At 45.0% G+C, this 25700-nt stretch overlaps 1 protein-coding gene across 1 annotated transcript in view; it reads right to left on the bottom strand.

The window, feature by feature from the left end:
* Positions 1 to 1826: 1826 nt before the first annotated feature.
* ERN2 (endoplasmic reticulum to nucleus signaling 2) overlaps positions 1827 to 25700 on the bottom strand; it is a 1116259-nt gene continuing 1092385 nt past the window's right edge. Inside the window, exon 22 of the mRNA XM_069647392.1 lies at positions 1827 to 25342. Within this exon, the coding sequence (XP_069503493.1) occupies positions 25151 to 25342 (192 nt within the window). The 3' untranslated portion in view covers positions 1827 to 25150. The remainder of the gene's footprint in view (positions 25343 to 25700) is intronic.

Consider the following 25700-nt stretch of genomic DNA (forward strand, 5'->3'; position numbering starts at 1 on the left):
GGTCGAGTGAGGAAGCCATTGTCAGATAATTGAGAATGGAGGAAAGTGTTAGTGGTACACAGAGAGGTCAGGTCCAGTAAAACCTACCAGCATTGTCAATGCCAAGAGGATCAACAACTTGGAAAGGTTCTGAAAGGTATAAGGCTAGACAAGTGGGGGTAGAGCAGGGAAGTGGCTAGGGCAGCAGTTCTGACGGTATCCCTACATATTATCCCCACCAAAAATATTGCCATACATATGATCGTTTGTCTCGCCATAGGCGATATTTTTTGGGGGGGATAATTTGTGGGAGCAGGGGTTGCGGGGGTGTCCCCCGCACATTTAAGAATAATGCAGGGGTGTGCCCCCGCAGGGTCAATTACTCAATATCGCTGCAAAAATGTGGCGCTATTTTTGTATCACAATATTTTTGCGGGGTATTAACACATGGAACTGTTCTGACAGAGTTCAGAACCTTGTGAACCTGGGCAGTGTGACCAAGCCTGAAGGCCCAAGAAAAACATAGATGTGGGAATCGTCACAGGCTTACTAAGAGCCCTACTCTGATACTAGTGGGACCAACACACCCACCAAGGAAATTAAACCGCGCATTTCAGATTTTGGGTGACAAGATCTACCAGAGAAATGAAAAAGTGATCACCTTGTATTTAACCAGGAGAAAAAAATGCTCACAGAAAGGATGCTTACTGAGACTGAACCTGAGACAGAGAATCTGAGCTAAGTGGGAAAAAGAGACAATTGCTAAATGTGAGCTCACTGAGGAAAGAAGCTCAAAAGACAGATTAGACTTATGACATGCAAGCCTTTGGTTGGCTCACAAGATACCCAAGTCAGACTCAGACCCTGGAGGGACTCGAATTTGTGGCAGGTGTCCCATTCAACAGCATCACCTTTAGTGCTCATAGTGACTGCAGCCTGAGGATTGAGCCAGGACTGGTTGGGGAAGAAATCAACTGTTATCAGAAAACCAAGCAACCACAGCTGGCAGGGAGGATAAGGAGGGGGCGGGCACTATAAGCTAGCAGCAACTAGAAAAGGAACCAGGACCCATGCAATCCGGATACATTTGAGTGGCTGCTTGCCTCCACCATGCCACAAGATAGGTAGAGTAATTTTAAACTTAGGACTATGGTCCAATCGGTACTTTAGCACCAGAGTTTTTGAGTATTCCTCTTACCTATTTTGGTGATTCCAGAACTCTCACGCTCTTATGGAGAATTTTGCACATTTGGTTGCCCTTTCTCCCAAAAAGCATTTTGTTAAACCCTTACGAAAATCTCAGACCATTTGTTGATCCCTCTCTTGATGCAAGCTCCAGATCAGATGCCAGTTTTGGCTATGTGGTTCTGTTGATCCTTATCGGGTAATCACAAAATTCATTTATCTTGTAAATGTTACTTTTCAGTCTTCCACAAGTCCCCCACAAGTATGTATACAAGGAAACAGGATTTAGGAGCAAGGTAAATTTACACATTGTAGTATATATGTCTATAGTCCCATTTCTCTGTCACTGCTAAAATGTGTCCCTCATAGTAATAACAACTGTTGTGAATGGGATTGGGAGCTAGGAACCGGAGAGAGTGAGTGGGGGTGGCTAGCGACATCCCATAAATATGTAGAAATGGGGACTATGCACTTAAGAATATAGTAGTCACTATGGTGAATATGTTTAAATATTTATTTAATAGACCATGAGGCCCTAGCTCTTCAAGAAAACCTATGATCCATACCCTATTTGTTCTCCACTGCCTCGGCTATTGCAGTAAGTTCTTGTTGCTCCATGAATTTTCTGTGGCATTTGCTGGCACTAGGGAAATTGTTCACTCTTGTGTTTCGCTTGTGCACTTCATTTATTTTTATTTTCAGTTTTCTACAAAACATTAGCACAGAACAAAATAATGTAAATTCTGTAATAAAAAGATGTGATGATTTACAATCTTTGATTTCCTGAGAAAAGAAAATTTGGAGACATACCCATAAGCCAATGCAATCAATAAATATAAATCATTGCACATTTAAAAAATATAATTTCACAGATGCTGATTTCTACAGATCCTCAATGCCCCTTCACAAAATCAAAATGTATTCTATTATGTCTGTGAAAGAGAGCCCTGTGCATGTAAACAGACCTCCCCCTCAAAGTAAATACAGCAACCTCTGGGGCATGTTGGGAATTGCTGAACAATTCATGAGGTGGTCTGGTCCAGATTATGCAGTGCCCCACATCATTACAAAAATTGAAAATAAATAGAAAATAAAAATAGTCTTTAAAAAAGGAGAGTCAAAATTAGACAGTCTGCTCAAAAGGGATGTCTGGCCCTATCATTGTAGATTCTCATAGACCTCAAACAAACTTGTGTTGGAAGAAACAGCCAATCCCTTTCATTTGTAGGTGCAGCCTGGAAAAGGAAGGACTGTTCCAGGTAAGTGGAGTGCAACACAAGTGAGGGTGGATGGGTGTGTGGGACATTCATGGCAAAAGAATCAAATGGGTGTGATAGGCCCAGGTAGAATTATTGACAGAAGATGTGATGGAATAAGCTGCTGGAGAAAACCTCTACATAGAAAGGTGCCACAATCAGATACACTACTGTTCTCAAGACCATGGATCTGTGGGTACAGTGGACCCATTTCAGAACCTGCTCTGGTTACAAGATGCTTTGAACAAGCTGCTCACCACATCCTATAACTAGCAGAAACTACACAATGGTCCCCTATCCTCAAAGGAGACCAGTGCGCAGCAGTTGGGCTGTCAGCTGAAGTGTCAAGTGCAACCTGACCCTCTGCAGTTATTAGCACACAAACACACTCAGAAAGTCATTCACCTCTACAACCATGTTGGTGGATGCTGTGGCTTGCCCTACCTGGGCACAGGATGAGCCTTAAAGCATCAGTCACTAGAAATACTGTTTATGCATGTCTTCACATTTCAGGAACGGAAATGCAAATCCTATATAGCAACCCTCATGCTCTGTATGAGGATTTCTTCTAAACTCTGCAAGGCAAGCATGCTTCTGATTTGTGCATTCTACATTGGCTGGTCTACATCAGGTGAAACTCGGCACAAGAGAAGATGGCTGTGGTGCTAGGCCCATCCCTATGTGAATAGGGAATGCACTTGGCCACAATGAAAACACCACAAGTCACTGGTAGGGAACGAACAGAAGGATTCCATTAGGATGATTTGGGAATGTTGTGGGTGGAATGAGGCAAACCAACCAATGAATGTAGGGCACAGGCAATTCTCAGTCGCACTGCGCCCAAAAGTGCAATATAGGCATGTGTTGCAAGTAATTGAAGAGAGATGTAGTTATAAGTCCGATGGATTTATTTGCAAAGTAGCCTGACACGTGTTTCGAGTCTAAACCGACTCTTCATCCGAGGCTGTAAATGGGAGATGGGACCTAAGATAAATTGAATGAAGGACAGTGCCAGAGAACTCTCTCATGGCTTCGCAATTGCGGTAATTTCAGCACAGCAGGAAAAGCCAAAGTGATGCGAAAGGAAGCGCTTTTCCTGCTGTGCTGAAATTACAGCAATTGCGAAGCCGTGAGTAAGATGCTGCTGCTAATGATGATCCTTTTGTCTCCTTGCAGGTTCTGCTTCTCCGAGGTTTTAGGGAATAGCTGGACACGGTGAGCGTCACATTGCAAGCTGCAAAGTAACGCGAAGCGTGTTGTCTTGCTCGGGTGTGGTTTAAATAGTCCCAACAAAATAGTCCAGGTAAAGTAGTCCCTAGGCTACCACACTCAAACCACTAGATCGCATAGCTTGGTTCTTGGGAACCAAGCTATGTGGATGCCTCCATGTTGGCTGACAATACAATAAAGTAGTTCCCAAGCACATTGTTTTTCATGGTGTATGAGTCTGGCGCCATAGGCGCCAGAACTGGCCCCATGAGGGCTTTTGAAGAGGATGCCAGGCTCTAGAGGCCCGAGTCCTGACTCAACCTGGCCAATGGGTTTTCCAGAGGGGGTTTAGGGCGAGGGTCGTGACAAATAGTCATGGGGGGGGGCCCTCGTTGAGTATCTACATATTGTCCTGGTGTTCATTTTAAAACTGCATTCTTCTTTTTTTGACAACTTGGTTTTAAGTGCAGGTTACTTTCAATGCGTTATTTTACTGTGGCTTTTTTCATTTGTTACTCCAACTGTGGGCCTGGGGTTTGGGCTTCATGAACAAGTCAAATTGGTGGCTGCATGCGTTGCAGAATAATTGGATTCTGGGTAGGTGTGGGTCAGTGTGTTCACAGGTTTGTTAGTAGGTTTGTTAGTAGGCAATAACAGAAGCATCTTCACAAACCAAAAGCTGCAACCCGGAACACGCCAAGTTCAGTAATCCTTCTGATGGCCATCCTTTACAGCCCTCACTCCTCGTTTTAGCACTGTTACATATTCCTTACTAACTAGTGCTATACTGGAAATAAATGATTTGTTGAAATGACTGGCACACCCTCCCACCTAGCAACCATCCAAAGCATGCCAGTAACTCCTCCTGACATGATGTGCTCTTTGTCTCCCAGAGCTATTACAATTCTCCTCTTGAAATGAGTCCTTTATGTTCTGGTACATTGCCCCAAAAAGCATGCAGGCCGCGCGTGGTGATTCCAGGCAGGTCACCTTGCTTTGAGATAGCACCAGAGAAATCTTGGGTCTGAAGGAACCTATTTTTTGGGGCAATGTACCAGAACCTATAGGACTAATTTCAAGAGGAGAATTGTAATTCCTCATTTGAACAGCGTCACTGAATGAGAAGCTTAGCCTTGAGAAAGACGGTTTAATCGAAACACGTGTTGGCTGTTCAAGTCCCATAGAATTTGAAGAGAATAAATTGGCAGTTGAAGGACATTATGAACTCGGTCATCAATAATTTGGATTTTGTTACCATGTACTGAACTGAAGTTCATTAACACATTTTGGGCTAAGCGTGATTGGCTGATAGCCAAATGACAAACCCAGGTTTGTAATGTGTACTATTTATTAATTATGATCATTAAAGAGTAGAATTATTGTCATCTACTATGTCTTTTTTCATGATTATGCAGAAAATAATCCGTTTTTGTTACAGTAATATTTTTGTCATTAGGAGTTACTTTGTAGCATTGGTAAGTTTCCAGAGCCATGTTTTTGAATTTCAAATGTGTGATGGATGTCCTCTTTTTCCATCTAATACTAACACCTTCTTTATGTTTACTAGGCGAGCCAGGCCTTTAAGCACTGAATGTTCGAGGAAAGTCCTCTTCTAATTTCTAAAATGGGTGCAATTTTCTAAAGATTGGGTTGTCTTTTTTTTATTTTTGTTTGAAATTAGGTAGCCCCTTCTTGAAGTCTATTGGGAGAGCCATGTTTTGAGTATTGTCTTTTTGATTTCTAGAAAGTGGTGGGTGTCATTTTCAAGTCCCTTTATAGATAAAAGGAAAACACATGGCTTGAGTTTCACTCTATGTACTTGGAATCCAGACCTTACAATCAGGAATCATAGGTTTACTCTTGTCATGAGTTTGGTATTTGATTAGTTTTTATTTTCCAGGTAGTAATTGATTGATAATCGAAGTTTGTGTTTAGATCAAGGTATCTTTGTTAGTAACAGTACAGTTAATGCATCAAAAGTATGTGAAATTAGTTCATGTTTCCTGCTGCCAATCGAATCAAAATCTGGTTTGCACAATTTTATATGGGGTTGTCCAATCAAAAGGGGTTGAGGGGGATTGATGAGGTCTAGAGTGTTGATTTTCTTGTTGGTGTTGGTGCAATTATGAGTTGGGTGACTGACAGCATTAATTCAGTCATACAATGTATGTTCACGGAACTAAGTGAAAATGTAATTTTTAAAAAACATTTTCAAAGCCCGATTTAGAAAGACTGCTCTGTGACTGCACACAGTGATCTTTCTAAATCTAACTGTCACGCCCCTGTCGCACATGAGTGTGCACAGGGGCTGACAAAGGCGCGACCAAGAACAACACGGGAAAACCAAAGTGTTGTCTGTTTGCGTGTCTGTATGTTAAGGGGTGGTGTTTGGAGTGTGTGGGGAGGGGGCTGGGGAGAAGGGGTGTATGTATTGCTGTATGCGTTAGTGGGAGGGCTTAGGCACGGTTATTGGCGGAGGGGACAGGAATAATCGTGGGGTTTGGGGGGTGAAACCCCATGATTTAAGAGGTGGTTTTAAGAGGTGTGAGGTGCGGGGGAGGTTGACAAGTGATATTGTTCAAATATTAAAGGCTGCATCAAATCGGCGTAAATAAAAATCTGTCTTTTTTGTGTGCAGCCTTTAGTATTCAACAATATCACACAGAACCATGTTTAGTGGTTGAAGTAACCAAGGAAGATATTAAGTGCATGGGTGACATGGAGGTGATGGTCTCTGTGACTTTGTTGATGGAGTCTTACAAGCTGAAGGGCAGCAAATCAAGTTTGTGGTTCCGGTTTGGATGGCTTAGGGGGGGTTGGTAGGAGAACACATTGAAGAAGGAGATGGGTGTGTTTTAAAGGCGACTGCAAGATAGGAGGTTTATTTAATAATGTGAGACTGCCACCTGTTTTGTTGGTACTGATGATGTGCTGTTGCGAGTAGCTATTTGGAAGGTGATTATGCCAGATGTGGGTGCAACCTAGGTCTCTGCAATGAGGAGTGTAAAAAGTGTGGTGTGTCATAAGTCCTTTGATGTCAGCTGCCCATCTGATTGCAGATCTAGCATTGGTGAGCTTCAATGTGTCTGCAATGTTGTGTATTTTGGGAATCAGTCGGCAATTGGAAACAGGATGAGACTCATCTGGTGGGATACAAAGATTCTTTTAGTGGGGGGGGGGGGGTGTTTTAGATTTGCGGGGTAGGAATGGGACTTAGCACATGGTGTGAGGTTAAATGCATGGTCTTAGCCAGACTTTTGTTGCTTCTATTTGGGCCAGTGTTAGTAGGATCCTCCCGCCCAAGGAGTTGCTGTGAGGAGTCACCCTTGTCCTCATCTGCCCATAGCCACTAATGCCCAAGTTGGAATGGGTTGGGGTCCATAGTAAAGGAAGGGAGTTACGTGACCTTGTTCATCCAATCATGATCTCCATGATGATCATTTGCGGGCCAGAACAGGTTTGTCAAAGGGAAGTTGGAGTGCAGAAAACAAGCCATTCTTGTGGGAATTCAGTAGTCACGGCCAAGGCTCTGTTTCAGCTCTTGCATGGTGCAGTGTATTCTCTCCCATAGAACAGCTAGACCACATTTATGTCCTTGAGCTCCGAGACATCTTTTTAGCGCTGAAGGGGGTCCTCCCTTCTATTATGGGCAAAGTGGTGTTGACCCAAATAGAGGTCATGTCCACTGTGCTTACTGTCAGTGGAGATTGGGAATGTGCTCTCGGTTACCACAACGCTGCTTATCTAAATGGTATTTACAACGTGGAAGCAGAGACTCTGAAGACTTGTTTGAGCTGATCATGGGTGGGAATTCCACTGGTGGTGGATCACATTTTCGAGCAGTCGGAGACACCACAAGTGAATAGGTTTGCACCACCCACGAAAACCAAATGCAGGACCTTTTTCCTTCGCAGAGGGCTAGGGCTCTGGCTCCCTCAGGGATGCCCTCAACATTCCATGGTGCACATGACACTATACATTTCCACCCATTCCAGTCATTACCAAAGTGATGGACGAATGAAAATCGAGTTGGAATGTTTCAATGATCCTTAATACACTGCACTATCCAGCCAGGCCATAGTTATCCGATCTCTTGATAAAGAGACTTCCATTTCTACCTCTCTTCCCTTAGGTTATGACTCAAGAGGGAGGATGCTTAACCCCTTCTCTAAATTTCTGTGCTTGGCTGCCTGATTCCTGATGTGTGCACTTTAGGGCAGCTACGCCTCCCGCATAACAGTATTAGTATCATTAAAGAGGCCAGAAAGTCATCTGCATGAAAGCAATACCAAAGTAAGTGGTTCAAATTCTGTCTTTGGACCCAGGATCAGAGGTTTAACCTCTTTCCAAAGCTCTTTCGATCAAGTATTATCTTTTATATCCCATCTGATTGAATCCAATACCTAAGCGGACTCTTGCTGGACATATGTGGCAGCAACTGAGTCCTACAGAAACTCAGTTCAGTTGTTGTTTTCTACCTCTAACCTCGTCATTTGAAGCCACTCTGATGGCCTGGTGTGACACCAACTGTTAGAACTCGACACCCTGGACAGGATCTGAACATTGTGCTTTCACAGGCTCATCCAACCTTTGGCACATCTGCAGACATTAGGTTCGTCAAATTGAAGATTGCTTTTCTGGTGGCTAGCTTCGGCTAGACATGTTTTCATCAATCAGGAAATGTCATTACCCATTTCTTTTCCTCACCCTCAATTGGAGGTAGGCAGAGTACTCCATTCTCAGAGGGCTCTCATGTTCTTGTTGGACAGCATGAATTCCTTCAGTAAGGAGGGCCAACTCTTCGTGACATTTAGTGGATCCTAACTGGACAACAACGCATCAAAGGATTCCATTACCTGATAAGATAGTATCCTGTATTTTAGAACCTACTCTCTTCAAGTAAAGGCTCTGCCAAGCGGCATTCCTGCTCATGATGTAAGGGCTCAGGTAGCTGCAGTCACATTCCATAGACGTTTTTATCCTGGCACTTAATCACCCATTCAGGCACATGTTCCTCTCCCTCTGCAGAGGCGTAGATAGGGTAAGGCCTGAGCAGGCAAGGCACACCCAGAATCTTTGAATGACCACTCAGCAGCACTGTGTGGGCATTTACAGATGTTATGTCACTGTGGTGGGCCCAACATTAGCTTAAGGAACCACTTGCTAGACAATCCTGGCTATGCCTCTGTCCCTCTGTTTTTGTAAACCTTACTGCATGGACACTAGTACTAGGCCAGGTGCCTAGTTTGCTTAGGCTCTTCACCACAACCTCTTTGCTTAGGATTGTCTCTTCCTCCCTCGAATACCTTAGTATTCTTTCATTTTTATGTAGGAAACGGAATGGGATGCAGGATTAAGCAAAAGATAGCCAGCATTGGATCCTTTATAGATTCACATTATTATTGAATATTCCCCTCATGTTGAAGTGGGCACCCCCAGGTAACTAATACAGATTTTAGAACATAGATGGCATCATCATTATTATGTGTTTAAAAACATGGAGGGTTTTTTCCTACAAGCAATTGGCCTTGTTTTGCCCCGTCAGCCCCCAGTCCTACTGAACTAATGGCTTCACCCTCATCGCCTCAATCCTCAGACTTTTACCACATGTGTTTATGCAGGAAGTCTGCTTTAGGAGCAGAGCTATAGTGTTTTTCTGTGAGGAATTTTAGGCTTCTTTAAGAAGGGTTTGGTACACTTCATGTTACAGGAGTTTGATCTCTGGTTGGAAATGACAGAAGAAAAGAAAAAGCCTTTTTAAGCACTGCAGTAAATGTGGGCAGAGAAATGTATCCAAAGAAGATCCAGTGCGTATATTGCATGTATCCAGATCATGAAGTCCCTGGATGTTATCATTTGGCAGTCCTTTTCAGTCAGGACTTGGAAAGAGAGTGATATTAGGAACTGATCTGTCGAATTTGAGCAAGAAGGAAAAGAGGGATACAGCCCTATAGATAAGGGGTGTATCAGCCACTTTTACTCCCTAAAAATAGGCAAATTCTCCCAACAAATAAAAATTGTTAGTAAAAATACTCCCAACAAAAAAAATCGGAAACAGACCCGTAGAACCATGTACCCTTGCATTCACCCACACAGCTCCATGGATATGTTTGGACCAATTGTGCATGTAGTACCACAGGAAGAAACTACTATTAAAACTGCCTGATCGGAAGGCGCAAACGTGTATCTTTTAATGTGCATGCATAACTAGGTGCAAAGAAATGATTATTGCTAAAACATTTCTGTTTTACAGTTAAAACATTTTTACTCTGTTATAACATACTCTCATTGGGAATTGGACTTCCAAATCTTATCTGGAGCATTGGAGGAACATAAAAAAGTAAGGACTAGAGTTTACAAGACTCTGAAAAAAAGGTGGGTGCCATATCAGCATCGCTGTCCCAGACAGAGTATTAAATGTGTTAGTATGAGCACCTATCCATCAGCACAGTCATCGGACAACCAGCCGCCACACTGTTCACCAGCAGTTCGCTAGATTTTGACCACATCGACAATGAAAGACAGGAAACAGACACTGTGGAAGCAATCAACGCTGAAATCCTCAACATCAAAGACAATGTTGGAACCTCTGATGCCAGTCAAAGGATACAGACAACTAAGCCATCAACGTTTTGTACAATGTCGAGCATTCCAAAATCACCAGAGCCAAGAAAAAGGTCTGTTGAAAAGACACCGGAGGAGAAAGGAAGAGAAAAACTTAGACATTGGAAAGAGGTTAGACAACAAGACAGACGGAGAGAAAACAACACATGGAAAACTAGACAAACAAAAAGCAAAGTAAAACGCTTCAGAAAGAGAAAAGTAAGACAGATCCTCTGGCCTCAATAAAAATGGATATCATAGCCTCAATGAAAGCCTTTGTGGCAGAATTTGAGAAATGGAAATCTAAGCCATTTAAAAATACACTACTTATTGTGATCAATTGTGGAAGGAAGTGAAGTTTCACTTTGGGATGAGGAAAATGGGGAAAGTCAAGAGTTTTTTTTCTGACGAGGATGTTCAGGAAATTCACACTTTCAAGTAAGACATCAAGAGAATAAAGAGAATCTGGATATAAATATAAGATAATTCTAAGAAGGTGCTCTGTGAGATTATTATATTTCCCGCAAGGATGCACCAATTCTTAGGCCACAACGTGGTTCCCCATTTTATGACTCATTGGGCCTCATTAGGAGTGTGCCGGTCGCAGAAACAACTGTGCCGGTAAGCTACCGGCACTGTTGTTACCGGACCGGCACACTCCGAGTTCTGTGGGCGGGTGCCCTCCTGCTCACCATGTCTGACCCGGTGGGCGGAACGGCACCTGCCTGCAGACTTTGACAGATGCGCCGGCACTGTTGAACACAGTGCCGGTGCATCCGCCCTCCCCATTCCCATTGAGTCCTATGGGCAGTTGCATTTTCCGACGCCTGGCTTCAGGGACCGACGGGGCTGTATTGCCCCGGTGATTCCCCAAAGCCAGGCGCCAGAAAAAAAACATGACTCCGGCAGCAGCCTGCCGTTCTTACCGGCACGGCTACCGCCGGGGTCGTAATGAGGCCCATTGGCTTATATAACTCATGCAACGGGTCACAGGGGAATTCAGGCTGCAGGTGGAAGAAAGAACTGGAAAAGGGTATTGCTTCACTTTTGAAAGTAGCTAAGAAGAAGGAGCCTTTGCAACACCAATAGTCTCCAACATGTGGGTGATAGTGAAAACATTTTAAGACACCAGCCTCTGCATTGCCTGCACTCCTGCAGATGGAACAGAAGTACAAAGCAAAAGAGGATACCCAAATGTGGCTTTGGGGCCTGACATCACCAGTCTATGGTAGCCACAGCCGCTAGGTGGTGTTTGAATCCAGCCAGTGCACCAGATAAGGACTTTAAAAAAATTGAAAGTGTCAGGAGGAAGGAATCAACAACTTCCTCATTGATCTGAGCGGCTAACACCACAGTCATGCTTACAAGGCATGAAAGGGAACAGTGGGAGAAGATGGCCCAAGTCTTGAAGTTCCTCCCTGAAGACAAACAAAAAGAGGTTGGATTTATCTTGAGGAACGGCAGGCTAGCATCTAAGCATAACATGAAACCTGTGCTGGATATTGGGGCTATAGAGTTTCCAAATCTCTGGAATGGTCAGGTTTTAAGAAGGGACGTATGTTTGAGAAATATGTATTTCAGGCTGGAGGTCCAAACAAAAGTGTTGGACTGCCCATTCATTCCCATTCAACAAAGAACAGCTCAGACACGGACACTGTTAAAAGCCTGGGCTCAATAATGCAATGAAGATCTCCATCCTTTCGGACAGAGGTAGAAAATACCCTTGCTAGTCTACATAATGGAAGCCAATACAGATTATATCAGCCATACTTGCAAAGCAGATCTACTCATAGCCATCATCAATCCGATCAAAGTCAACAATTGCACAGAACTCTGCAAAGATCATGTCAAGGTGGGGCGCAACAAATATCGTCGCATAGTAGAAGAAACGGACTCCCTGGCAGCCGGCCTCCCAAAACGTCAGTGGGATGCCAAATATGCCATTTTGCCTCAGAAAGGGAACAAAACAGACAAAATAATTCTCAACATTGTACGTCAAGGAAATCAGAGTTTTTTGAAAAACTCATTCTCAAGCACCTGTCCAAACAAGTACATTTAAACTTACTGAGAAAAGAGGCACGCATGAGAATAAAGCAAGTGGTATAGAAAGTGCTGCTGATGGAAAAAGGGAATTCTCAGTACTTCCTAGTAAAGAAGCCGATGAAGCCAATTATGAATCTAAGGTATCAAAACAAATAGAGCCCATAAACGTCAGAGTATTAGCTTTGGTGGACATTTTCCCCCAACTGGAACTGGGAGATTTTCTTTGTTTGCTGGATCTTCGTGTCCCAGTCCACGAAAGACTTCACAAGTATCTCTGGTTTCTCATGAGGACGGAACATTGCCAATTCAAGGTGCTACCTTTCAGCTTCGGATCAGCCCATAAGGTGTTTACAAAGGTGTTGGCACTTGTCGCAGCTCTGTTGAGAAGGGAGAGGTTTCATGTGTTCCACTATCTCAATGATGGGATCCATTAGGATCACAGCTAAAGGTGTCTCAAAGTAACAGTGGAGCAGGGGCTTCATTTGCTGCAGGATCTTAGATTGACAAAGAACGAAGACCAATTAATCTTTCAGACAAAAAAACAGATAAGAGTTCCTGGGAGAAAACCTAGACACAATTGCTGCAATTTGGTGATACCGTGAGAGGGCACAGTAACAACGTTGATGGAAATCTCCACGTGCATATGTTCCAATACAAGAATCTCAGTCAGAAAGTTCAAAAGGTTGCTGGGTCTCATGTCATCATGTATTTTAATAATTATTTTCAGCATGCTAAAGATAACGGTACTCGAGGAGGGGGTAACACTTGCACCCAGAGTGGCAGCAAGTTTTAGGAGTTTTGGATGACCTCATTCAAGTAACAGAAAAAATGAAAACAGCTCTCACATGGAGGCAGGGAAGAGTCAACCTAATGAAAGCTATGCCTCTAAGAAGATCAAAAGCAGACATTTTGCTGGTGGCAGAACACACCTTGAAGGCCTGCAAAGCAGGAGGCTGTGGTGAGATGCACAAAAGAGCTACACACAAGTCTTCTAGCTGAGGGCTGTAAGATTGGCATTAACAGCATTTCAAACTCAAGTGGCTGGCAAACACTTGTTGATGAAGGCCGACAGCACAATCAGCATGTACTGTGTAAACAAGCAAGGAGATCTATGACTCCATAGAGACTTCACACTGTCAATCAACAGGTATCTCATTGTTGCCCAAGATGTGGGGAGTACTCAGCCAGGTTCTGGCACATGCAATGGGAATATCAGATGATTATAACTTACTGGGAAGAGATACTAACTAAAATCAACTCTCAGGTGTGAGGATCATATGAGCGGAGGCCCGACATTTGCCTTTGGGGATTGGTGCCAGGAAAGAAGAGGGACAGGACCCAGAAGAAGATGGTACATTTTTTATTAATTCCAGCAAAACGAATAATTGCAATATCATGGAAATGGCATAAAGGCCCGGTAATACAGACCTGGGCAAGAGACATTCAGCAACAGGCCTTGGCCGAACAGAAATCTTACGGAAACAGATGGGGTCGGAAGAGGAGGGTAACGAAGGAATGGACTGGGGGCAAATGCTGAATGAACTGACATACTCACCAGATTTAAGGCCATCCTGAGGAGAAGAGACTAGACATGAAAGACAGCCGCAGAGAATGAGGAAAGGAAAGGTAATGAGGGAGATAGAAGGCAGAATGGGAAGCCATAAGAGTTCCAATGAAGAGAAGAATGAAAAGGTGGAAAGAGAGCACAGTAGGTGGAAGATCTCCATGTGGGAGCAGGGTAAGATGCCTAATTCCCTGTTGGAACATGGGGGTATTGGCCTGGGAAATTGTACGAGATTAAATGTATTAGCAATGCTGTGACTAAACCATCTGTTGTAATTTGTTATGAGATGAAGCAGAAAATTAAAACAAAATATTTAAAAGAAAATAGCAAGGAGGTACATGGTCTGTCTTTCCAGAGAAGCTCAAGCACTGTGGGCGTGGGCTGCAAAATAATGAATAATTTCACTAGCATAAATGCTTTTAGGAAGTACAAACACTTTCCTGGATTGACTGAGCAAGTCGAGCTTGGGAGCTGTATCAGGCAGCAGTGGATTTTCTTCTCCGGTGCTCGGGGAAATCAGGACATTTTTGCTAAGAAATACAACCTCAAAATGCAGGAGGTTTGTGTCCCGTTTTCCTCAAAAAGGTACAGTAATGAACGTGTTTGCAATAGAATCGACTGACACATTTCTTTATGCATTCCTCCCACTACTAGTGCTATTCAAAGTGGTGCAAAAATTGTAGAGAGATCCTTGTGGCAGAATTCTGATCATTCCAAGATGGTCTTGTCAGGTATGTTTCTCAGACCTATTGGCAGTGCCGGCAGAGAGGCACATAATCCTGAAATCTCACCTGCTCTTAATATCCTAGCAGCGGGGGAAGATATTGCATCACCCTCCAGCCTCGCTCAACCTTGCAGCACAGCACCTGAAGTCCTAGAGATCTGAAACTGCCTCTGGAATGTGTGAACATTTTGGCCCATTCCAGGGCATCAACAATAAATACACCATGATTTAGAAAGTGGAAATGATTCTGTTTATGGTGTGCAGAAAGATATCTAAATCCTGCAACATTTAAGGTGAATAAAAGGATATGCCATATCTGCTGTATTTGGCAGAATTGTAATGGCAACACTCATTGATTAAAGCACATTCAGTAGCAATTTCACTCACAATGAAACTCTTTTCTCCAAGCATTTGGCTAAAGACTTCATTAGAGGTTTGTTAAAGGTGTTTCCTCCAGTGAAACCCCCTGTAACGACATGGACGTTTTAGCCTATGCACTCAGCAGATTTAAAGTATGTTACGTGAAGACTGCATTCTTAGCAGCAATAACTTCGGTTAGGAGGGTTAGTCAGATTCAAGCCCTCTCTGTGGTCAAACCATATCTAAAATTCTTTGCGCACAATGTTGCGTTGAGAATGCATCTGTTATTCCTTCCTAAGATTATAATTGTTATTGTTCTTTTATAACGTACTTAATACCAACGAGTGCTTTCTAAGCGCAGGATCAGGATTCAAAACTGTGTGGCGCTGCGTTGTCTTGCTTCCAAGACAATCACTTTGCCGCTGAGCTATCCTTCCTCCCCTGTCAGAGTTTCACTTGAACCAAAAGGTGTCTCTTTTCGTTTTCTATAGGGAGGCTGAATCTAAAGCAAATCAGTTTCCTCACCCACTGGATGCTAAGCAGAGCTTGAGTTATTATATAGACAGAACAAAGGATATTATAGCACCCTCTCAGTTGTTTATAGCATATAGAACAGCCATGAAAGGTCAGGCAATAAGGAAAGCCACCATTACAAGTGCATTAAACAACTTGTTTAACATTGCTACAAACTGTCGAACAAACAGTTGCCGGGATGAAGTCAAATTGAAGGACAGCTACATGGAAGTCCCTGAAAGTGTACTCCAGGCAACAATTCTTGGACAAAGAAGCAAGAACAGATACAGGGGTAGATCAGGTTGTGCTGAGAACTGTTCAACAATCTTGTGCCTACCTTCCTATGTATTTGCTGCTTCCTATTCTGTAAATATATTCAACAAACATGTGCATCTATAAATGATCCAGTGCCAGAGAAATCTAAGTTACTTACCTGTATATATAGCTCTATGTATAGTTCTGCAGCATTGGTATCTTTTATAATTTCACATGTGACCCACTCTAACGCAACAGAGATTGTCTTGTGGTAACTACCACCAGCTAGCTAGGTCAGTACAGTGGTGGCTGATGGGGTGAAACAAGTCCAACTAGTTACAAGAAAAAAGCCTTCATGTTTTGATGATGTGCATTATGTATTTTCTAAACAGAGATCAGGACATAAAAGCAAATTAATTTATAAAAGATACCAGTGATGTAGAACTTCACGGGTAAGTAACTTAGATTCCTCCAGCATTGGATCTTTCATAGATTCACATGTTGTGAATATTCCCTGTCATCAGGTTGGGAATCCTCGGTAACAGAGTAAAATTAAACTGATAACTTTCAGTCACTTTTGTGCTCTATCATAGTCCTTTGGGTCACAGTCAATAGGAACATCTCCCTTAGCTCCTCCCCTGTCGGCCATCTTCAGATTTGTTACAGCACATTAGTCCAGGGAGTACTCAAAAATCATCTCTTCAACTTTTCTACGAATAAGATTGGATTTTAACATCTTTTCCACGAAAAATGTATATTTTTTTACATCTACTTGCCGAGCGACAGTGCTAGCTCCGTGGACCGTCCCCACCGCCGGTAATCTTCGATGAAGCTTTTGCGCAGCTGGGCCTACCTCATGGCAGAATACACAAGGAAGTGCCTGTTCAAGGCCTGTGCCCGCTGTGGACTGAAATATGTCTATGTGGAGGATCACCACCACGACTGCCTCTACTGCCTTCATCCTCACGTCATCCAGGACTGTGAAATTTGCCAGTTGTTCTCCAACAAGACTGCTGTCTTGTCGCGTGGCTCGAGGTTGCTGACGGGACACCTGACTATGCTTCAGTTCGGAGTCATGCTTCGTTAGGGTGGGGCAGGATGGCCCAGCAAACCTCCTCTCGTAAGAGGTCTAGGTCGCATGAAGTCAAGGCCTCCAGCAAGAAGAGGCATAAAGATACCTCCAGAGACAAGCCCTAGGAACGCAATGTCTTCTGAGTCCACGTCGAAATCTGGTGGCCACTCTTCGCCTTCAATTGTGAAAACGAACTTGTCGTTGACGAACTCGGCGACGAGGACGTCATCATCGACGACCAAACCTCACTCCAGGTCATTTATCCCAGGGCCATGAACACCGCCCAACTTTCAACAAAACCGTCTACGGTAACGACTACCTTACTACGACCGTCAACGAAGCCGTCAACAACCACAACAACGTCGTCGTCGTTGAAACCGTCATCGGCCACAACCACGACTTCCACGTCATCAACAAAGATGTCAACGTCCACGAGGATCTTGTCGAGGGCATTTGCGTCCACGGCTGTCATACCCTCGTCGACGACACCGTCGATGACCTCATTGACGGACACACATTGCCCCCTCCACACCATTGTTAGCACTGTCATTGTCACTGGCGTTTTTGAGACCTGCAGCAGCACAGTGTCTGAATTGACGGCCCGTCTACAGGCATCTTTACCTAACCTTGGGGTGGCCTTGCTGCCGGGTGGTATTGGTGTGTCAGAGCCAGCTCTCTCCCAATTATAGGTGGAGGAAGCAGAAGAGGAGGCCATCCTATCACTGTCGTGGTCGCCAGCACGCAGGACATCGCCTGCCAGAAGTTCACAGTGGGGTGAAGCAAGCCGTATCAGGCTACCACCTTTACCCCCTCTACATTCAGCTCAAGCAATCAATCTACCAGAGCCATTGCTGCCTACACAAAGAGACATGTCACTGGACATTTGATCTACTCTAACCATTCTAGTGGCAACCTTGCAACAACGTCTGCCTGCACCAGCCCCAGTTACAGAGCCTATCAGGTGACCTCGCACAGATCTCCCTGGGCTTTCCAGGAAATGGATGACATCCCTTATCCCCCAAAAGGGGTAAGCACCAGTCGGTGCCACAGAGGCTGATGGATACTGGGACAGACACACGACCCACACTGATGAATGTGATGACTTCATCACAGCTGATGGGCAACCAGATGACGTTCCACTCAAGGACTCACCCCCTGATGAAGTAGGGCCCTTCCACGTACTCATGTCCAGGGCGGCCACGATATTCGGCCTTGCGCCGGAGGAACAGCGAAAGGAGAGTGTGCTGTACCAGCGCAGAGAGCAGCGCAGGAAATCTGTCATGTCTATACCGCTGTTAGAAGATCACCCTAGCGCATCCCGCCACTGCCCCGGCCAAAGAAGACTGGCCCGACAAAAAGTACAGAGCAACATAGAGCGCTGCGGACAGGAAAAGGTTGGCTAACCGATCGTCATCCTGCTCTGTCCCCCTAGACAAGGAAGGAAAACGCCTTGGCGTCTTCGGAAAGAAGATCATTACCACTGCAGCCACGACTATCAGGGCGGCTAATGCAATGGCCATACTTGCACATTACAATCGCGAGCTGTGCTACAAGTTGGATCCTTTGCTGGAGTACAAGAAGCAAGAGGCCTTGGACATCTTCCATGAATGCGAGTTGGCATCAGACCATGCCATTACGGTCTCTGTGGACATCAGTGATACTGGTTTTCGCCAGCTTGGGAACGGAATGGTCCTACATAGGCAGGGTTAGCTCAAGGTCACAGATTTTCGACCCGAGATTCAGTCCAGGGTTGTGGATATGCACTTCGACGGATCCGCTTTCTTTGGGAAGAAGGTGGACGAGGCATTACAGTCCATAAAATGACCACGGAAGCCGCTTGCTCGTTGGGCACAATACAGCAAAGGCGCCATGGCAGAACTTTGCAGGATAACTGCACCACGTACCAATATTCCTCTTCTTACAAGACCCTGTATTCATCAGGGGACCAGTACAGGAAAAGGTCCCTGTACTACAGGGGATTGCAGCGACGCGTGGATCCTCCCAATCTAGGGACCAGTCCCGCAAACGGGCATGACCAGCCCAGTGCCAGGCCCTCCCACTTCAGCAAGCCCAGTGGGAGGACGACTGTCAAGTTTCGCCGAAGAATGGACACACATCACGACCGATGAATGGGTGCTATCCCTCCCCAGCAGGGCCACTCGCTAGATTTTGTGGACTATCCACCGGGCATTCCTCCCGCACACAAACCAGAAAGGTTGCAACACCTCTTGCTTCAGGAATTGCAGTTCTGCAGCAGAAGGGCGCAGTGGAGAAGGTTCCAACGGTACGAGTTGGGCACAGGAGTTTTCTCCTGCTACTTCCTGGTAAGGAAAAAGTCACTGCACAAAGTCAGGGGGTTGGAGGCCCATATTAGATCTGAGGGGGCTCAACAGGTTCCTAAAGGCACAAATGTTCTGCATGGTCACGATACAGCAGTTGTTGTCTCAGCTACAACAAGGAGATTTCGTGGCGTCCCTCGACCTCGAGGATGCCTACTTTCACATCCCTATTTGTCTCTCACACTGGCGCTACCTATGCTTCATGGTGACAAGAGTACAATATCAGTTCAAGGCCCTTCCATTCGGCCTGCGGTCTGCTCCACGGGTGTTTACCAAATGCTGTGCACCAGTGGTGGCTCACCTGTGGTGGAGGGGCATTCACGTCTACCCATATCTAGATGACTAATTAGTGAGGGCCCCCTCCTGTCCGCTGCCAGAAACCAACACCCGCACCACCATCCAGTGTCTACAGCAACTGGTTTCTCCATCAACTTCCCAAAGTCGTGCCTGGTTCCATCTCAACAGGCGCTCTATCTCGGAGCAAGACTCAACACCCAAACCTGCACCGCCAGACCGTCAGACGAAAGGGAGCCAGCTCTTCTACATAAGGTGTGCTGCCTCAACGGCGCCCAGGTAATGCCATTCCACAACTACAAATCCCTGCTGGGGATGTTATCATCATGCATCCCGTTGATCACCAACTGCCGGTTACACATGAGACAGGTGCAGGAATTCCTGGATGCCAGCTGGGTCCAGGCCTCAGGGTCCTGGGACAACTGCATTGCGTTAACACTGGGGTTCAGACAGAGCCTTCACTGGTGGTCAGTGAGGGAACATCTGGTGCAGGGCGCCCCCTTCAGGTTACCGGACCATCATGCTACCATCACGATGAATACTTCACTGAAGGGCTGGGGCTCCCACTGTCAAGACCAACACACCAGGGGCCTTTTGTCGTAGAAGGAAAATAGCCTGGAGCTACGAGCAATTTTTTGTTCCTTGATGTCTTTACTTCCCCTCCTGATGGCAAAGGTGGTATGGAATTACACTGACAACACAACATCAATGTTTTATGTCTGCAAGCAAGGAGAAACAAGCACCCCACAGCTTTCCAGGAGGCCCAGGCCCTGTGGCTTCGGGCTCTATAGCAGAGCATGTTTCTCATTCCCCTTCATCTACTGGGGATTCAGAACACTCTGGCAGACTCCCTCAGCAGTGAGTTATGCTCTTATCACAAGTGGAACTGCCCAACGACCAGCTTCACTTGTTTCAAATGTGGGGCCCTACGGAGATCGACCTCTTTGCCACCCACGACAATAGTCGCTGCAAAACCTTTGGCCTGATGCTTTCCCCATCCGGAGAGCTTGGGGGGCGCCTTTGCGTTTCCATGGGAAGGGACGTTTCTTTATGCATTTCCTCTGATTCATCTGGTGCCTCGGGTCCTACACACCTTCAGACTGTTTTGATGCAAACTGATATTAGTGGCTCCTGCGTGGCCGAGATAGTTTTGGTACACAGACCTCCTGGCCCTCTCATCAGCAACACTGATCGAGCCCGCACCCACACCGATCGCTCCTGTCCAGAAATCAGGGAGCGGTACTGCACCACGACCCGGCCTCTCAATCTGACGGCCCGGCTCCTGTCTTCTTAGAGTTTGGGACTCTGTCCCTTCCGCAAGATTGCCAGGTTTTCCTGGCCAGGGCTAGAGCCCCATCCACCTTGAAATGCTACAACTGCAAGTGGAAATGTTTTCAAGTATGGTGCAAAAGCAAGCGACTGCGACCCCAGACCATCCGGCCGGAGGATCTATTGCCATATTTGTTGTCCTTGGCTCAGTCTGGTTTAACGCATTCTCCCATTAAGGTGCACCTAGCTGCGATCTCTAGGTACAACTGCGCTGTAGGGGTGCCATCCCTGTGGTCTCACCGGCTGGCGAAGGAGTTTTTGAGTGGTGTGTTCTGGTCTTTTCCACCTGTCCGTCGCCCAGCATGGGAGTTCAATGTGCTACTCGCAAGACTCATGAGCCACCGTTTGAGCCCATGCACCAAGCATCTATTAAACATCTTTCCTGGAAAACTGCTTTTTTGGTGGCCATAACTTCGGCCAGACGAGTTGGGGAAATCGAGGCATTTTCCGTAAAACTGCCCAATTTAACGTTACAAAAGGATAAGGAAGTTCTACGTACTAACCCAACATGTGTACTGAAAGTGCCATCTGCTTTACATCTAAATCAGCAGGTGGTTTTGCCTGTATTCTTTGGCACACCAACGTCTCCAGCGGAGTGGACACTACAACGGATCAACTGTTTGTTTCATTTGGACCTTCTGTGACGGGGAAGGCTCTCTCGAAGTCCTCCATTCCAAGATGGATTGCTGCCTGCATCTCATTCTGCCATCAGCAAGCCAGCAGACTGCTTCACAGAAGACCCTGAGCTCATTCTACTAGAGCAGTGGCTGCAACCACAGCTTTCTCTCTGGAATTCAGCTGCCTGACATCTGCCGTGCAGCCACCTAGAGATCGGTGAATACGCTCACCGGGTTCTACTGTGTCGACAGACATTCTGCAGAAGAATCTAGAGTCGGCCAGTTGCAGAACTGCAGAACCTTTTTGCGTGAGGTGGGTAAGTCACCAGTGGTAAATTATGCTGGGAGCTTGCATCTGCCCATTGGTATTGTTGTACTACTGCTTTGTAATCTATTCACAGCATGTGTATGTATGTATGAAAGATCTAATGCTGGAGAAGGACTAAGTTCCTTACCTGTAACTCAGGTTCTCCAGCATTGATATATTTCATATATTCACATGCGACCCTCCAACCTACGCCGCATGGCTCATCTTTTGGCCCTTACTGCCACTCATATGCGCTGCCAAATCCGAAGATGGCTAGGGGAGGAGCTAAGGCAGTTGTTCTTATTGGCTGAGGGCAGTATGACCCAAAATGACTATGATAGAGCACAAAAGTGACTGAAAGTTTTCAGTTTAAGTTTAAACTGCTCTATGTTACTGAGGATTCCCAGCCTGATGACGGGGAATATTCACAGCATGTGAATCTATTAAAGATCCCAATGCTGGAGAACCGGAGTTACAGGTAACTTATTCCTTACTCATCGTAGTTACTACTGTCCAGAGTCCCCTTTCTTCCATATGTCTCCCTCCAAACACCCTAATAAGAAGTAGCTAGTCACACTTTCTGGTGTGGAGGGAAAATAGAGACTTGCAGGAGTTGCCGTTGGGTGGAGTGAGTGTGTGACTGGACCATGCCCTGAGGCGCACGCAGAGGCCCTGGCCTCAAATTTGAATTCTGATAGTCATTGCTGTGCAAAAGATGACAATCCCATGCCATTGGAATGGGCACCCATAATTATGGGGGGAATGGGACAGTAGTCAGTCACTACTGTAAGTAACTTTCACTATCTTTCACTTTAACTAATTGCCCAGGTGTCATGGGATAGATAGAAAAATCACAAAACTGCCAGCCAAGGTTTGTTTAGCTACTATGGCTATGGTATACAGGAATCCGAGAAGTAAAATTGATTATATGAGGTTGGGAAGGATGCGCTTTGACTGTAGTCATTAAGGAAAGCCACTAAGACCCAGGGTCTCAATTCATGGTAGAACATAGTTGATAATCCATTTGCATTCTGTAACAACTTGTTTCCTCTTGCCAACTTCGATCTCTTCAGACAATAAAAGCAAGTTGAAGAAGCTACTGGATGTTGATGACCAAGGAATGGGTGCCACAAATGGCGATAACTTGAGGCTTTCTTCCCAGGTTCTTTGCATGGGCCTAATGGACATCTGATGTACATGCAATTTTAGACATATTCTTCAACCACCATTTACTAGTTCAACAAAATTAAAATGGCTACATTCACACAGTATCCTGTCCTTACTCCAAGAAGAGTGACATTTTTACAACAAAGCAACACTTTCAGACATACCTCTATTTTGCAGTCATTGGGTATAAAACCAGTAACAAGGTACTCACCCTTTAGCCTCTGCTCTGCAAGTCTTTAACAAGATCCTAGTGCCTGTTCACCTATGATGTGAAGGTGTTCACATCAACCCTTATGACTGCCATATTAGGAAATCCTCATATTTGGGGGTGATGCCTATTCTCATTTGTCTGGACTATCAGTTAAAAAGGCAATGATTTTGCTGATGCCCGCTAATGCAACTGCATGTATAAGGTCAGCAATAGATATAGTTTAGGGAGGGCCTTTCTTTATAATAAAGGATTCCTTTTCTTAAAAAAACAAGCGCTAGGGTTTATGACCTCTGAATGCAGGTGTTTCCCTGGGACTGACTGCAATATGGGGAATGCATCTTCATCTGGCACAACACTGGATTCATGAGATGGATTCTCAATCTGGTTCCATCTCACAGCTGGTGTGGTATTCCCTTGTTCGCGGTATGGATATTAATACTAATCTGGATTACAGAGTAGTTTAAGATAGCATGATTGTTCTGCATTTATTGAAATTCAAGATAATTAAACGGACACTAAAAAGGGCTAGCATAGCCCTTTTATATCTGAATACCCCAAGCAAGTCGATCTACTTGCACAGAGCGTAGTGCCTTTATCTGATTATATATTGTCTATGCACTAGATTCATTTTGGACAAGCTAAGGGAGCCTATTTGCCAAAATAATCTGTTTTGGTGTGTTAATCCATCATCTAGATCTATATTTTCAGAATCATCCACCTATGGTTGGGCCTCTGCTCTCGGCCTTGTTCAAATTTACCACCTCTGCTCATCAGGTAAAATGGTGATCTACATAACCATTTGGTACCGAAGAGCTGATACATATATTTTATTAATGCCCATGGAAAATTGTTTTGATCTATACCTACATAACGAAAGCTATGCTCTCCAAAAATAAACATGGATGTACACACCTCCTCCAACTTTGCAGCTTGGCAGTGGGGATGCATTATTGAACCTGTATGAATGCATGACTGAATGAAGTTGCTTAAGGAGGAGGTTGGATGTGTTTAGGAAAAGCCTGTATGAATTGGGGAAAATTGCTTGAAAGATTAAGGGAAATCAATGAAGGACTGGAGCAAATGGGTAGCTGGAGGAAATTGCTGAAAGGTTTGGGTAAATAGCTGAAGGGTTGAGGTGCATTACTGAAGAGATGCGTCTTTCCCACTTGCATGTAGATTCTATTCTAACCTAAAAAGAGCACATTTTGCAGGCTTCAATGATTACCTTAGTATGAAAAAAAGGTTGTAATGTTAGATATTCCACCAATGGCGGTAAGCATGTCTTGCTAATTAACCTTGTCTGTAACAGGTGTAAACAAATAAAAACATTCCCAACCACCATTCCCTGGAAAGTAATGCTGCTGCTCCCATTGCAGTAGTACATCTCTGATGTTTCTGCAACAGACTTCTGCCTGGTTCATGCTGCTAATAGTCTCTAGTGCAGAGCAGGGCATTTTGTGTTTAGCATATACCTAGGTATGTCACATGTATAGTGCAGAGTCTCTGGATCACATTTCTGTGTGAAATCTCTTGTGCAAGGCCAGATCCATGTGTCACTAGGACTGGGCTGAATCTCTGCATCGCATTCCTCTAAAATCTCCCCTAGCTTTAGGAAAGAGCTGGGTAAAGAATTCATATTCTATTATGCACAACCACATCCGTCATGCCTCTAGTACAGAGTAGGACTACGCCTTTATAATGTCTTGTGCAGGACCTGGAGTCTAATTTCTACCACTCTGTGCTCTGTCTGCTCACTCTAACCTCCAATCTGTAGAACAAAGCCAGCTCTTGGGTCCTTCTCATGTGTAGTTTCTCCATTGTTACAGGGTACAGATGGGTCTCAAGCTTGTTGATGCAGAACTGGTTCCCCAGATCCGATCAATCTCCATACTGCCCATCTGTAGTCTCCAGTGCAGGATTAGGGCTCTGGTTTACACAGCTGTACAGCTGTCAAGACTTTTGGGTGCAGAGGCAGATCTCTGTGGTGTAAAGCAGACCACAGGTTCCAACGGCTCTGCAGCCCTCACAACCACATATGTAGAGTAAAGTCTTGCAATCCCACTGCTCCTGTATCCCTTTGATATGGAGCCTTCACCAGCTTTCCCGCTGTGCACCTATTAGGTTCATCTGCTGGAATCCTTTGTGTCCTGGTAGTAATAGGGGTGGAAAAGTCTCTCCTTTGCGCACATCTTCATTGCCCTGTGCGTGTGCAAAAGTAAATGAGGAAATCGGGAGGTGAAATACTGGACAAACTGTTCGGGCAGCTCTCCCAGGGTCTCTTGCACTTCTGGCGGCAGCTCCTGATAGTGATGCTTCTGAGAAACCAACACACAAACAGTCAAAGTCAGTATCAGTACAGTAACAGCCGCATCACAAAGGAAAAATGGGGGTAGGGCATGCGTGAGATTGATTGAGGATCCATCCAAACTAATGTGAGTAGATGATTTAAAGCAGTCCTGCAAAGATTCCTTGGGTCAGTAAGGAAAGAAGGGAGACTTTGCAGGAAAGACAAAAGTTGAATGGGGAGGCAAACAGTGAAAATGGAATGGGTGGGAGAAACATAAAGAAATAAGTATTAAAGGGAAACAGAATAGCTAGAGGTGAGGAGCACTACTTAAAATGGAAGAAGGAAGTTATATGTGGTGAGCAGCAAAGAGATGCCTTACCAGGAGG

The sequence above is a fragment of the Ambystoma mexicanum genome, chromosome 2q (assembly GCF_040938575.1).
Source record: "Ambystoma mexicanum isolate Mex_15411 chromosome 2q, UKY_AmexF1_1, whole genome shotgun sequence".
Taxonomy (NCBI): domain Eukaryota; kingdom Metazoa; phylum Chordata; class Amphibia; order Caudata; family Ambystomatidae; genus Ambystoma; species Ambystoma mexicanum.